The sequence below is a fragment of the Oncorhynchus gorbuscha genome, linkage group LG09, assembly GCF_021184085.1.
Source record: "Oncorhynchus gorbuscha isolate QuinsamMale2020 ecotype Even-year linkage group LG09, OgorEven_v1.0, whole genome shotgun sequence".
Classification (NCBI taxonomy): domain Eukaryota; kingdom Metazoa; phylum Chordata; class Actinopteri; order Salmoniformes; family Salmonidae; genus Oncorhynchus; species Oncorhynchus gorbuscha.
The window spans coordinates 63,736,637-63,752,519 of NC_060181.1; the positions used below are offsets into that span (position 1 = coordinate 63,736,637).

The following is a 15,883-nucleotide window of genomic DNA, read 5'->3' on the forward strand; positions in this document are numbered from 1 at the left end:
TGATGATCAATGGACAGTATTAATGAGATTTTTCAAGCGTGAATGGAATGACTTATTAAACAGACCTTTTACCGTTCCACCAAAATTCCTGAGATCTGAAAACAGACATTTCAACACATTCCACGTTTGAGGACTTTTGATGCAATTAAATGCAATATCTGGTGATTACTGCTAATATCTATATTTTTACACTGTCTCTAGTTCAGTAGTTCTGGGAAATTGATTTTTTTACTTGAACAAATCATGTCTTTTTTTTCCTCACAGATCGAGTGTTTGGATGTCACTTGTTGGCACTTTGCGAGCGGGAAGGGACCACTGTGCCAAAGTTTGTCAGGCAGTGTGTGGAGGCCGTCGAAAAGAGGTATGCGCTTTTACTAAAATTGTTATTTTTAATTAATACTTTGTTTATGGGAAATAAATCAACAATGGATAAGATGTGTGGGGGAAGTATGTACTGTATTGTCCTCCTGTATTTGGGAGTTTGACCTTTCTCCACACCCTGACCCTGGCGAGTCGGCCTGTCCACCTCAGTGATGCTTCATCTCATACAGTTACAGTAGCTGCTTCAGCATTTCACCACTGTTTACACTTCCCCCTCTGTTTTGACATTTGAGAGTGAATATGAAAAGACCTATAGTTGAGAGTGCCTGTTTTATAAGACGTGTATACCGGTCATTGACTCGTAGTGTTCTCACACAATGTGTGTGATCGGTAGTTTCCCAGGCTCCGTCACATAGCTGGCCAGGCAAAGGCGCTGAACCCTGAGGAAAATGCTCTTCGGCATCCCAAATCACTCACTCCTGGTCCGCGTCCAATTCCGAGTCTACTTCAGACTGTTTATAACGCGCTGAAATTGAGACTGAATTATGTGTTTGTGTAATGGGTTCCGTTTGTGGTTTTGGCTGAACATTTGTTCAGGACTATTAGTTATCTGGGGGTAAAATTGCTGTGGCCCGATAAACACGCTGAGAAAATAATAATGATTAAGAGCGTCTTTTAACTGTAATGATTATGATCTAAAGGTCTGTTGCATTTCTTGATACACGATGGACTTTAGTGTGTTAGAAAATAAACCTTTAGACACGCACGCACTCACTCACTCGCACACATACACACACACACACACACACACACACACACACACACACACACACACACACACACACACACACACACACACACACACACACACACACACACACACACACACACACACACACACACACACACACACACACACACACACACACACACACAAACAACATTTGGGAGGCCATTGGCTGGGCTCTGGACACAGCAGGGAAAGAACAAACAAACAACTTCTGACTGCTTTCTATGTAAACAAAGGGCCAAACACTGGGGTGAAATTCCTCTGGACATCTTAACACTTGAGCTGCAGAAAATAGCCAGGACGTTATACAAGAATGCCTTGCAAAGAATGAAACGTACGTCTTCTTTACTTTTCAAGTCAACCATATCCTCAAGTTACCCCACCAGTGACAGCGGTATCGTACAGTACATAGCGTGCCACTGTCAAATGCTCGGGAATGTGGACGGACATTCATTAGAGCAATTGATAGAAAGGGCCAGAGGAAAGTGTCGCCCCAGCTACCTCTATGCAGTGGCAGTGTTAGTTTGCACTGACAACAGTGTGACTCAAATATTTAGCATTACAATCTGTAGCCTAGTCTGTATTTCAACTTTTAAGCCTCCAGCCTTGTGTATTTAAATACTGTTCACTTTTTAATGTATGTATTTTGTAAATGGCTTGTTTTTAAGAGTATGTACAATGAAAGCATGACAATCTATCAAATGCTGTTGAGCTGGTTTGGCAGGCTGGTCTCCTGTGCTTGGATGCAAAAGAAAATGGCAGTCAGACTCTATAATCAAAGTAATGCTCAAAATGTCACAGTGAAATAGAGCCGTATGTTGTCCAAGTCCAAGCCCCTATTTAGGCAAGATGTCAACTATCCATTCCACTGCAATGAATGTACACATTGTCTATTGTAAAACCCAGGAATTGTATCTAAATGTGTCATTTATGGTCATATAAGTCCAAATCAAATTTGCTTGTGTTTAATGTCTAACTTGTATCCACCAGGTTTAGAGGCTGATGGCATCTACAGAGTGAGTGGTAATCTAGCCACCATCCAGAAGTTACGATTCTTGGTTGACCAAGGTATGTTCTGTCATTTAATTCACTTGTGATTGACTGTGTTATAGTGTTTGTGACAGTACTTGACTTCATACAGTTCAGTTTCTACTGGATATCATATAATGAACACAACACGATTCGAATAGGGTTCAATTAGGGATGTTTCTTTGTGATACAATGGATACAACTAAGACAGTGTGTTCTGTTGAAATCAAATCAAATTGTATTTGTCACATGCGCCGAATGCAACAGGTGTAGACTTGACAGTGAAATGCTTACTTACAAGCCATTAACCAACAATGCAGTTTTAAGAAAATACCTTTAGAAAAGTAAGAAAAACAAATAATGAAAGACCAGCTGTAAATAACAATAACGGGGCTATATACAGGGGGTACCGGTACAGTCAATGTGCGGGGGCCCCAGTGTCAAGGTAATTGAGGTAATATGTACGTATAGTTATTATTAAAGTGACTATGCATAGATAATAACAGAGAGTAGCAGCAGCGTAAAAGGGGGGAGGGGGGCATTGCAAATAGTCTGGGGAGCCATTTGATTAGATGTTCAGATGTTCAGGAGTCTTATGGTTTGGGGGTAGAAGCTGTTTAGAAGCCTCTTGGACATAGACTTGGCACTCCAGTACAGCTTGCTGTGCGGTAGCAGAGATAACAGTCTATGACTAGGGTGGCTGGAGTCTTTGGGAATTTTTAGGGCCTTCCTCTGACATCACCTGGTAAAGAGTTCCTGGATGGCAGGAAGCCTGGCCCAAATGATGTACTGGGCCGTACGCACTACCCTCTGTAGTGCCTTGTGGTCAGAGGCCGAGCAGTTGCCATCCCATGCAGTGATAAAACCTGTCAGAATGCTCTCGATGGTGCAGCTGTAAAAACCTTTTGAGAATCTGAGTACCCATGCCAAATATTTTTGGCTCCTGAGGGGGAATAGCTTTGCTGTGCCCTCTTCACGACTGTCTTGGTGAGTTTGGACCATGTTATTTTGTTGGTGATGTGGACGCCAAGGAACTTGAAGCTCTCAACCTGCTCCACTACAGCCCCATTGATGAGAATGGGGGCGAGTTCAGTCCTCCTTGTCCTATAGTCCACAATCATCTCCTTTCTCTTGATCACATCTCTGACCTCCTCCCAATAGGCTGTCTCATTGTTGTTGGTGATCAGGCCTACCACAGTTGTGTCATTGGCAAACTTAATGATGGTGTTGGAGTCGTGCCTGTCAGTGCAGTCACGAGAGAACAGGGAGTACAGGAAGGGACTGGACTGAGAATGCACCCCTGAGGGGACCCCGTGTTGACGATCAGCGTGCTGGATGTGTTGTTTAAAAAATATATATATTATTGTTACCCCCTTTTTCTCCCCAATTTTGTGGTATCCAATTGGTAGTAGTTACTGTCTTGTCTCATCGCTGCAACTCCCGTACAGGCTCGGGAGAGGCGAAGGTCGAGAGCCATGCGAGAGAGCCATGCGAGAAAGAGCCATGCAAACACAACCCAACCAAGCCGCACTGCTTCTTGACACACCGCACATCCAACCCGGAAGCCAGCCGCACCAATGTGTCGGAGGAAACACTGTACACCTAGAGCATGCACTGACCTGGTCAGCATGCACTGTGCCTGGCCCGCCACAGGAGTCGCTTGTGCACAATGAGACAAGGATATCCCTGCCGGCCAAACCCTCCCTAACCCAGACGACGCTGGGCCAATTGTGCGTCGCCCCATAAGCCTCCCGGTCGCGGCCGGCTGCGGCAGAGCCTGGGCTCGAACCCAGAATCTCTGGTGGCAGAGCTAGCACTGCGATGCGGTGAGGTGGATGTGTTGTTACCTAACCTTACCACTTGGGGTCGGCCCGTCAGGAAGTCCAAGATCTAGTTGCATAGGGAGGTGTTTAGTCCTAGGGTCCTTAGCTTAGTGATGAGCTTTGAGGGTACTATGGTGTTGAATGCTGAGTTGTAGTCAATGAATAGCATTCTCACATAGTTGTTCCTTTTGTCCAGGTGTGAAGGAGCAGTGTGGAGTTCAATAGATATTGCATCATCTGTGGATCTGTTGGGGCGGTATGCAAATTGGAATGGGTCTAAGGTTTCTGGGATAATGGTGTTGATGTGAGCCATGACCACCCTTTCAAAGCATTTCATGGCTACAGACGCGAGTGCCATGGGTCGGTAGTCATTTAGGCAGGTTACCTTAGTGTTCTTGGGCACAGGAACTATGGTGGTCTTCTTGAAGCATGTTGGTATTACAGACTCAGACATGGAAAGGTTGAAAATGTCAGTGAAGACACTTGCCAGTTGGTCAGTGCATGCTTGGAGTACATGTCCTGGTAATCCGTCTGGCCCTGCAGCCTTGTGAATGTTGACCTGTTTAAAGGTTTTTCTCACATCGGCTGTGAAGAGCGTGATCACACAGTCGTCCGGAACAGCTGATGCTCTCATGCATGTTTCAGTGTTACTTGCCTCGAAGCGAACACAGAAGTTATTTAGCTCATCTTGTAGGCTCGTGTCACTGGGCAGCTCTCGGCTGTGCATCCCTTTGTAGTCTGTATGCCAGAGCCGGTGTAGTATGATTCGATCTTAGTCCTGTATTGACGCTTGCCTGTTTCATGGTTTTGCGGAGGGAATAGCGGGATTTCTTATAAGCTTCCACTAAGTCCCACTAATTCCCACTAATTGGGTCCCACTAATTGAAAGCAGCAGGTCTACCCTTTAGCTCAGTTCGAATGCCTGTAATCCATGGCTTCTGGTTGGGGTATGTACGTACAGTCACTGTGGGGATGACGTCATTGATGCACTTATTGATGAAGCGAATGACTGATGTGATGCACTCCTCAATGCCATTGGAAGAATCCCGGAACATGTTCCAGTCTGTGCTAGCAAAACAGTTCTGTAGTTTAGCATCTGCTTCATCTGACCGCTTTTTATAGACCGATTCACTGGTGCTTCCTGCTTTAATTTCTGCTTGTAAGCAGGAATCAGGATATCATTTTAGAATTAGGGTCAGAGTTGCCAAATGGAGGGCGAGGGAGAGCTTTGTACGCGTCTCTGTGTGTGGAGTAAAGGTGGTCTAGAGTTTTTGTCCCCTCTGGTTGCACATTTAACGTCCTTATATCAAAACTGATATGTGTCCCTGCATTAAAGTCACCGGCCACTAGGAGCTCCGCCTCTGGATGAGCATTTTCATGTTTGCTTATGGCGGTATACAGCTCATTGAGTGCGGGTTTAGTGCCAGCATCGGTCTGTGGTGGTATGTAGACAGCTACGTTTAATACAGATGAAAACTTTCTCGGTAGATAGTGTAGTCTACAGCTTATCATGAGATACTCTACCTCAGGCAAGCAAAACCTTGAGACTTCCTTAGATATCGTGCGCTAGCTGTTGTTTACAAATGTACATAGGTCCCCACCCTGTGTCTTACCAGAAGCTGTTGTTCTATCCTGCCGATAGTGCATAACCCGTCAGCTGTATGTTATTAATGTCATCGTTCAGCCACGAATCAGTGAAACATAGAATATTACCGTTTTTAATGTCCCGTTGGTAGGATATACATGCTTTCAGTTTATCTAATTTATTTTCCAATGATTGAATGGCAGATTATCCACTTGTCACCTGATCCTCACAAGGCACCCCGATCTCTTTCCGCAAAATCTCAGTTTCTTTTTCCAGCGAATGACAGGATGAGAGCCTTTTCAGGTGTTTGGAGTATATCCTTCCCATCTGACTCATTTAAGAAACATTCTTTGTCCAATTCGAAGTGGGTAATCGCTGTTCTGATGTCCAGAAGCTATATTCGGTTATAAGAGATTATGTAGCAACATTATGTACAAAATAAGAAAGAAACAATTCAAAAAAACTAACAAAATTGCACGGTTGGTTAAGAGCAAATTAAACAGCAGCCATCCTCTCTGGCGCCATCTTTAATAATCATGGATGATTCTGGGTAGTTACTGAGTAACTCTACTTAATTATGAATAACTGTAGAGACCTATTGATGGTGAATGAGTAACGGATCACAAGGCATTCTTTGGCAAATAAAAAATGATTGATGAATACCTTAAGAATGGGATCTTTCAGAGATAAAGGAAGGATAAAGCATCCCTCATGAGAATTCAAGTCAGATCTGGGCCTCCAGTGAAACACGTCTACGTACTTCATCTGAATTATCCAATGTTTCCTGTAAAGGACTCCTGGGGCATTTCTCCAGCAAACCAACAAGAGAACGTTTGTTGTTGTCCAGGCTCTGAGAATAAAGAATAGACTGGTTGACCTTTAGCCTAATTTATCACTCTGGAACGTATTTCTCTGTCTTGAGGTAGCTAGCAACCTTCTTTTTATTTAGAGACACCATTATTTGTTACTGTGCCCTGCAGTCCTAGAGATTAAAGAAGTGGTTTGTGATGCGGGAGACTGAGGGGAGAGTGACATCATCAACATTTTGCACATTCCAAGCATTCTGACACCATGACACCATGTGCCTACATTCTGTCCCACACATTCCATTTATCCTGAATGTGCTCCCAACCCCCATAGTTATAGAGAGCCAGTACAGTACAATCTCAAGTGAGCGTGGGTTGAAAACATTGACCATGTAGTAGGCTACTATGTCCTTCAGGACCATAGAACGCAGCAGGTTCAGTTTCCCTGAGTGGGTTTTGTACCAGGATTCAATACAAACAAGGAAACTATGGGCTGATTAGCAATCAGCTCAGATGTGTCAAGTGCACACACTGGAGAGGCTGGCTAATTGAAAGTCTGGACTTTTTTCTAGGGAGTACCTAAAACTGTGCAGAAAAAAAGAAAGAAATACCCTTCTGGCTTTATGTAATTCTCTATGACTGGCTTTCCAACACATTGCCTTTGTTTTTGGTTGGCCTAGGATGGAAGGGAAGATCTAAGATCATCTTGACATGCCAAATACATTACTCTAATTTCAAAGCATGGATAAAATCTCTCTAAGATAATTATCTCTATGAAAATGATTCAGAAGTTCCCATGGCACTATATTCCTATTATCATGTAACAGGGTTGTCTGAAACGAACGATTGCTGATTTCCAGTTTCAACATACAGCATAATATGACTTTGTGCTGTACCATTCCACTGTCTTCAGACCTCCAGGCCTGTCATCTTGGCTTTGGATCATCCTGCACTCCTCCTGTGGCATATTGAGCCTGGTGCCTCTGAATCACTTCGTCACCTGATGGCCTGTCTCTGTCACTACCGGGGGTTTTCTCTATTCTCAGCCCTATCAGAACTAACTGATTTCAACAGAGGGTATATGTCAGTCTAGAACAGAAACCCAATCCAACACATGTGGCTTCATCAGACCTCTGGGTAGCTGGGAGCATGTTAGCGAGCTCCGCTGTTAGCAGGTAAACATTAGCATAGTAATTAGCCTTTGCAAATTCTCCCAATTAAAGCTTTGTTGTTCCCTCTCTATTCCCTCTCCTGTTCTTTTTCTCTCTCACTCCCTCTTTCTCTCTCACTACTCCTGTTCCTTCTCTTTCTCTGTTTCCCACTCCCACCTCTCTCCGAATCTTCCCCCTCTTCCCCCCTCTCTCTTGCCCCCTCTCTTCCTGGTGTTGTCCCAGAGGAGGAGTTTAACCTGGACGACAGCCAATGGGAGGACATCCACGTCGTCACCGGGGCACTCAAGATGTTTTTCCGGGAGCTGCCAGAGCCCCTGTTTCCCTTCCCATTATTTGAGCTGTTTGTGGAGGCCATCAGTGAGTATACAGCCTAGATGTTTTGCTGTTGTCATCAGCACATTAGTTTGTGTCAGCATATTTGCAAAGCTTGCGCTTGCAGTCAGATTTCAGTCACTTTCATTTTGAGGTCAAGAAGACTGAACATATGGAATGCAATGAAATTCTCCAGATCCAGATTAATAACGGTTTGTGTCAGAACTGTGTAACGTTTGCTATTCTACCAGTGAAATAGGCAGGCTTGCCTGGGTTTTACATAGTAACATATGCATCAGGCCCTGTGGTGTGTTAGCATTAATCCTGTTTATACTGTACTCCATGCGCTTTTATTTGCCTCTAGAAACGTTGTCCTCGAGGCAGCTCACTTAAACACTAAACGATTTTTCATTCAGAGAGGCTGAGAGAGAGAAAGACCACTGAGGATTGAGCTGTGGTACAGTATGCTAAGTTGATACTCCACTCTCTGCTAAGCAACAGGGGTGAAATCAATAGCCATCTTTCCACATGGTCACTTGGCACATACAGTATGTATGGGCCCAGAGGAGAACAACCTCAGAGTTAGAACTTTAGGTTGCATTTGGAGGCGGTGAGTAAACTCTTCAAACATTCAGATAGATCTACACAGTATGTACAGGATTTCTTTCTGTGCTTCATGTACAATGTACTGTATCGTTGACTCCACTTACACCAGGTGGTCTCAAAAAGGTTGCAGAGTCCTCTGCCTCTCTCGATCTGTCCAGTCAAAAGAGGTCGCTGTCGAACTGTGAGGTGGGTCACCTCTCTCTCGCACCCCTGACATCCCCTGGTGGTTAGTGGGGGGAATTCCACAGGTCAAAGGTCACGACAGCCAGGGCTGGCAGTCCAGACAGAAGCTAACACAAGATCAGATCTGACACAGTCATGTGTCGACGTACTTCCACTCTACTTCACCACACACACACACACACACCCCACCACACATTAACCCCCATCATGCCATTGTTCCGGCTCCCACCCTAGCCGCCGTCCTACTGACGCCAGTGTTAACCTTGTGTAAACAATACTGTTAAAGGTTGTGTACTTGTGTTGAAATGCTACCTGGGCCCTGTAACCCCACCTCAGGGTTGGAATACAGGGAGCATCAGCTCTCTCCTGAGCTCCATGGATGAAACATAAGGAAATTATATTGAATAATGCTTTTTCTTCTACCCCTTATTTATTTTTTTCATTTGTTCTATATGTGTCATTTGTACAAAAGTGCCTGCTGTTGTCAATGCTGTCCCATCCCATACCCAAATATTCTCTCTGAGACCCTCGAAGCCCCCGGAAACAGATTGCGAAAACAATCCCAAGGTGGTGCTATAATTTGGCAATAAATATTTACATGCTCCAGAATGTAGGCCAGAATCCCCTCTGGCGCTCAAGGTGGTTACATCCAGTTAATCAGATAAGTATGTGCACGGCTGATGAGTCTCAGACAGCGTTTAGACAACTAATTAGCAGTGTAGGAAGCCCTTCATAGCAGGAGGTGTAATTAGGATAACCTGGTACGCCATGCTCCGCTGTAGAGATGAAACGGCCAGGGGTGGAGTCACTACAGATTCACCACTAAGTGAATGTAGTTGTGCAGCTAAATAGATGCATTAGTGACCATATGGTGACGTACACCATTAATTTATATTGCAAAGATACTGAAAAACAAGACTGTGAAGATGTAGCATCAGCACATGGCAATCACCTGCCTCACGTCATTGAAGACGACCTAGTCCTAGTCCAAGATAATGAGCTGGTTGAACTGTCCAGAACATGAGAGCAAGGCCTAATCTGCAGCCAACACATTATTAGTACACAGTTGTTTAACTTCATGTCCCATTTAGGACATTGAGACAGGGAGAGAGTCTCCTGGTGATGGAGATGATGGGTCGTCATCATTAGAGTCGCGTTGCCCATTGCTGGCTGGCCCTGTAATGGGGTTGCATTACGGGGAGTTCCTATGGGTCCGTGGCTTGTGTGGACGGGAGGTGAGCTGATTAGGCAGGTTTCAGTACACATCACCAGGTCTCTAATTGAAACCACCGTTCCATGAGCCAACAGTGTTGCAGCTTACTGGAACCATGGCCAGTGTGCATGTGTTGTTACGAATGGCCAGTGTCGTTACCGGAATCATGGGCCAAGCGCGTGGGTCCCATTGGACAAAAAGACTTACAAGTACTACAACATGATGGAGAGTGTAGCATTGGATGTAGTCCAGTCCATTCACATCATATGAAAGGATTTTCTCAGCCACGGATAATGGAGACATGATATTCTTATCTCCTAAATATCCTAAGCACAATGCAAACACTTATCATATCTTCAGTCCGACACCTCCCTTTCTTTCTTTCTCTCTGGTCTCCTGTTTCATTTGTTTTCTCTCTACTTTTGTATGAACAGATGCCCCCTTCCCTCCCCTCCCTCCCTCTCAGCCCCGTAGGTTTGATGAGTTGTTCAGTCTGAGGTCCTCAGGTGGTGTCCATGCAGGCCTTGTCTCCCTGTCTCCCTTCCAAGTGAGCTGTTCATTCTTGGAAGGCTGAGAGGAGCAGCTGTGTTTGCAGGCCGTGATCCTGGCACCAACTTACCACGTTCTATTATTCATGTGGGCCTCAGTATCGGAGAGGGGTATCTGGAATCTCCAGCCACCTGTCTCGCAGACAAACGCTCCTTTTTGTTTCGCAAGCAAATCAATGCAAACACTGGTGAATTGAGCTTGATCTCGAGCACTGCTTCTATAGTCTTGTCGAGGATGGTGGCGGCATTGATAGTGTTGCCGTAAAAGTGTAAATGTTTCGGGGGAGGAGCGGAGTCTTGGGTTGAGACATTTTTACGCTGGTTACAAGAACTAAGATGTTACATGTTCATGGCTCAGTGGATGCTATCTGTATGCATGCATGTGTGTGTTTAACTGTTGATATTTACAAAGATTTGAACTCTCTTAAACATAAGTGATTTTATTAAAATGTTTGGCTCCCACAACTTCAGATTGGCTGGCATCCTTAAAATTCTTCGGCTGTTAATTCGAAAATGCTAATTAGAAAAAGATGCATATTTTCCCAAGTTGTTTGGTCCTTGTCTATGCCCTCAGTAACCATGGAAATGGAGTCGTGTGAGTTAGTAACTGGGCCACACAGACGAGGAGAGAAGTCTAAACACTGCTCCCTCCGCATCTCCACCAAGCCAGGGACTTTCTCTTCATTAACTAGCTAGCACAGTTGTATACATGGCTCTTATTTATTCACCATACTGACACAGAAACAGAAACACAGCAGAAAAACATTACTGCAGAGAGAATCGAGGGAATCTATTGTGTCTCAGTTGGGGTTGGTTGATTCACCCACTTAAGCAATAACTTTACCAATGTGGGTTCAGTATTTATGATAATACTGTAGATTAGGGAAGACAAAATGCCTGTACATGACAAACGTAAGAGAGAATCACATTTCTCTATAGTGTTTGGTATCTGTTTGAAATGCGTTTGTGGTTATAATGGTGATATCCTCGCTATCTCCAGGTCATCTTGGGTTACACACCACTTCTCAGGCTTCAAAGAGACACATCATTTACATATGAATAATTGCACGTATTTATGATCTGACGTAGTTTAGTTGATAATCACCATTACAGTAGGAATGAATAGCATTCTATAGTCTAACTCAAATACAAAGCACACATCACAGAAAGGCAGAGAGCCCAGAGCCCTACAAGTCCTGTAGCATAGAAAGGAGTTGTTTCTATTAGTTTGACATTGTTTGGTTTGTTTCTATTTCTGACTTATTGAGAGCATACAGGGCACTCATCATAATCACAGATGGATTATTAACTTAGGACCTGTGTTCATAATGAGTATTAATTATGTTTGTGTATTTTCTGTAATGGGGAATGTGGTGCAAAGCACTCTCATGAATATGCAATTAAAGATTGAACAAATTAGGGAAAAAAACTATCTAGAAATTCTGCACTTCTGTGCTACTGTGCTGAGACTTCTTAAATTGGTAGGTAACGTTTCAGTTTGAGAATAATAATTCCTCATAATTAAGTTTTACCTTTGATCAAGATACTTGAAGATACTACCTTTTCATGAAATGGGGGCATTCAATGGTACTTATTAGTTCATTTCTTTTTATAACGCTCTAAAAACAAATTTGCATGCAAGTAAGCTGGCCATGCAAATCGTTTGAAATGCAAAAATATCTAGTTTCTATATTTCATCAAGGAGCTTTTCATGTTTAATAAATTACAGACACCATCCTCCAAGACTTTGTTATTCATTAACCAAAAGCACACAATTGGGATCCATTTAAAATCTTAATCACAACCTGCAGGATTATTTGCTTTCTGCTAATATTTGCCTTGACGGGGCTTTAGTGAGCCATGCAGTACACTAAGCCTGGAGATGAGGTTGTACAGCTAGATTTCCTGAAACAAAATACATTTCCCCCGTTTATAATGGGATTATATACACAGAGGTTTAGATGCTGAATGTGTATCTAGTCACTGTGTCACCGATTGAAACACTTATCAGAAATCGAAAAGAGAAGAAAAACTTGAGGCTATTGTACAGTAATTGGTTCTCACAGAAATCTCTATGAATATACAGCTATTGACATTCTCAAATGACTAACATTGGGTTTTAAGATTTACATTGCGAATGTTTAATAACTGGGAAAGTAGCTTTGCACAAATGCAAAAATGTCTACAATTCCATAAATCTTATTGTCCCAACTTGATACCTCAAAACAAAACAGATCAAATGTTATTTGTCACATACACAGTTTACAGCAGGTATAAAAGGAGCAGTGGAAATGCTTGTAGGCTTCCAGACTACAAAAAAAGACGTTTGTATGCATTTGTTTGGCATTTACCTTCTTGTTCCAATCTATACAAATCAGCAATTCTTAAATATTTGTTTGGGATCAAAGGACTATTCCTTGGGTTACACCCCATACACAGTATTGATTTTCATTGGCACAGCCATGTTTGTTCGTGTTGTTGTATACAGACCTGGATGGGGAGTTGTAATGGTCTGTTGTCATAGCAGCTCATAAATCACTCAATCCCCTCTAGGTGCCCAAAAGCTGCCTAATGCTGCAGCCAGGGACTAAAGTTGACATGACTAATGTTCGTTTAGTCTTCTGTGGGGTACGCTCGATCCCTTGAGATGTTTCCCATCATTGAGAGGATTTACTCCTCTTCATGCCAGATTCATAACCATATTGGATTTGCAAAAAAAAAAAAAAGAGGAAATAGGGTCTTCCAGGAAATGGTACCACACTTAATGTTCTATGCATGCTATGGTTGCCAAAAGTCAGCTCAGTCAATTAAATAATCACAACTTCATTTATACGAAAGCTGAAAATGATCTTCTGGTTTAGAGTAGTTGTGTGAAGAGCAGTATTAACCGTATTCATCTGGTTCCATTGCTCATCCAGTGCCATATTATATGACCCTGTGTGACTTTTGGGTCAGGTTGTATGTTTCAGTGTGTGGTACATTGGAGTGAATCAGCAAATGTAGATGCTATAATCCTAACAGGGCATTTCAGCCTGCTTTAAATTAATGACACTGTTTTCGCCATCTGTCCACAATGGTGAGCTGAGGGGCATCTCCAATATGTCAGCCACCAACGGCAAAGTAATGAATGAATCATGTCCTTTGTGCCAGTAATGTAGACTAGATTAAATATTTTAGGGTGAGGCCTACTATTGATTAGTTGTGTAGCAGCAGGTGCCTCTTATAAACAGTTCTGCATTGTACTTAACAGATATATCGCCTGATCTATTTCAGAGTGGGACATCTCTAGTCATTTCAGATAATCTCAGTGATAACTTCCAGTCATAGTTAATACTGAGGACAAAAACTAAACAGGAAAACTCTGTTCAGAGTGACAGCCTGTCCGCCAGGCAGGGAAAGCTGCCACACATTCCATCCTGCCGGGCCGGCGCAGAGCGTAGCTCAGGCTAGGCTCACCTAGAGCAGAAGGTCAGGGGCCCTACTCTCTCTCCCAGAACGGGTTTGTCCATCTGTGCCCAACTGGCAGGGTTGGCACCCGACGTGGGCATCTGCCACCTGTGCTTGTGCCAGCTCGGTGTACACGCAGACATCTGCTCTGGCCGTGCTCAAGGGGAGCCTCCACGGTACGACAGACAGGGGGCCAAACATTGTCCTCGCCTCGCTCTGCGGCTCTGTCTGCTAACAACCTGGGGTAATGAGAACAAGCAGAGCTGAGTAGACTCCATTAGGCCATTAGTGTTAACCTAACCTGTGGGTTCCTCTGGAGGTCAGAGAAGGATGCTGAGCAGTGAGTACAGGGAGGGTAGAACAAGCATGAGGTTATTGTCACCTCTTTGCAGGATGTCGATATAAAAAAACAGGTAGCAGGTTTCAACAGATGGATGGGAGGTGTTGCATGGCTGTAGTGCCACAGTGGGTGGGACAGTTTTTGGACTATAGATGTGTTACTGAGTGTTGCAGTTTCTTGTCATATTTATCAGGGATTGAGGACTGGATTTGTCTTGTTTTAGTACTTTTCACTCTCTCCCTCTTCAGCAAATACATAAACACGCGTGTTTCCCCAACTCTTCCTAAATGGAGTAGCAATACAGAAAGCAAACATCTGTTCAGATTAATAACACGCAAAGTTGTTTTGGGGTGGAATTCAGGGTTGGAAAAGGAGCATGGTCCCTGGTCTGGTTGTATTGACGTCCCCACCTGGCCTGGCCCCTATGAGAACTAAATCATTGAGGATTTTCTCCCTGGGGTTATCTAACTCATCTGACCATAGTGTTAGGTTTCTATTTGTTTTGATTACAATCAAATAAAGTCTAATTGAAAGACATGCACATTGTTTGAGATATTTCATTGGTGTATTCCTCTTACAGAACAGTGTGTATCAGGAGAGGAGGTGTAGTCTTAAGAGTGTTACCCATCAGCTAGCACAACATGATGGATGCTACCAATTTATAAGGGTCATAGGTCAGACACAATGTCGCCAAACAGTTTGCCATCTATATAAGGCATTATGGGTAAGGGCCCATCTGACTCCCCATTGGAGACTGGGAGGTTCCCTTGGGATGGCTAATTGGTCAGCCAAGTGTTGTGTTACAGTAACAGAAAGGCTCTAATGGTTTCCAGTAATAACAATAATGACCATCCATTTTTTTAAACTAAGTAAAGTCTCACTTACTCTTGAATTGAATGTGAATAATCAGACAAACATCTACACTTGGATAATCAATCTTTATAGTGTTGCCACTTAACGATATTCCTCCAAATCTTCATTCGGAACAGAGACGAAGGCTGGCAAGCAGAAGGTGCAGGTGATAAAGAAGCTAGTACTTCAGCTCCCTAAACCCAACCAGGACACCATGAGAGTACTCTTCAGACACCTGCAGAAGTAAGTTGACAGCCTGTTAATGTCATTGGAGCACAGCCGGAACATGTTGTATTCAATGTCCAGAATTCGGAATGCTATAGTACTACAGTAGTCATTTTTTTCTATTAGCCCAGTGTTTTTAAAAAGTAGAGTGACAACAGAGGGTCAAACGTACAGTAAAGGGTGACGGAGAGGTCACACTAAAACATCAAGCTCTGGAGAAAGTTACGTATGACCCTCCTATCCCCCTTCCCCCCACCCGACCGTGGCATCCCGGCCCCATGTGTGTAGGACAGGGGGAAATGACCTCAGTGCTGCCTGCGTGTGCAAGTTGCCTGGCCCCAGTCCACTCTGACTGTCCTGGCCAGGCTAAAGGGGCCATATGGCTAAACCCATGTCCCAGGAGAGGTGTTCTATCCCATCTTACCCTTCTCCATATTTACCACCCCACACAGGAGGCCAAATGACTCATTTTAGATTGATGAGCCCCTCCCTAACTGGAACATACCCCTTGGCTACAGCAGAGGACGTGTGTGTGTTTGTCTGTTTGCTTTCGAATGCCAGGTCCCTCAATAAGTCCAAATCCCCCATTCATATCCCCATGCAGAATTGCCTGCAGAGATAACCCCAAAAC

The 15,883-nt window shown here is 43.8% G+C and overlaps 1 protein-coding gene across 3 annotated transcripts in view; it reads left to right on the forward strand.

The window, feature by feature from the left end:
• LOC124043930 (rho GTPase-activating protein 15-like) overlaps positions 1-15,883 on the forward strand; it is a 52,960-nt gene that overhangs the window by 31,565 nt on the left and 5,512 nt on the right. For 2 of the 3 annotated variants that reach the window (XM_046363088.1, XM_046363087.1), the window contains exons 9-12: positions 265-361; positions 2,100-2,179; positions 7,749-7,883; positions 15,165-15,270. In XM_046363088.1, coding sequence (XP_046219044.1) covers positions 265-361; positions 2,100-2,179; positions 7,749-7,883; positions 15,165-15,270 — 418 coding nt within the window. The remainder of the gene's footprint in view (positions 1-264; positions 362-2,099; positions 2,180-7,748; positions 7,884-15,164; positions 15,271-15,883) is intronic. The other variant, XM_046363089.1, reaches the window with a different exon arrangement.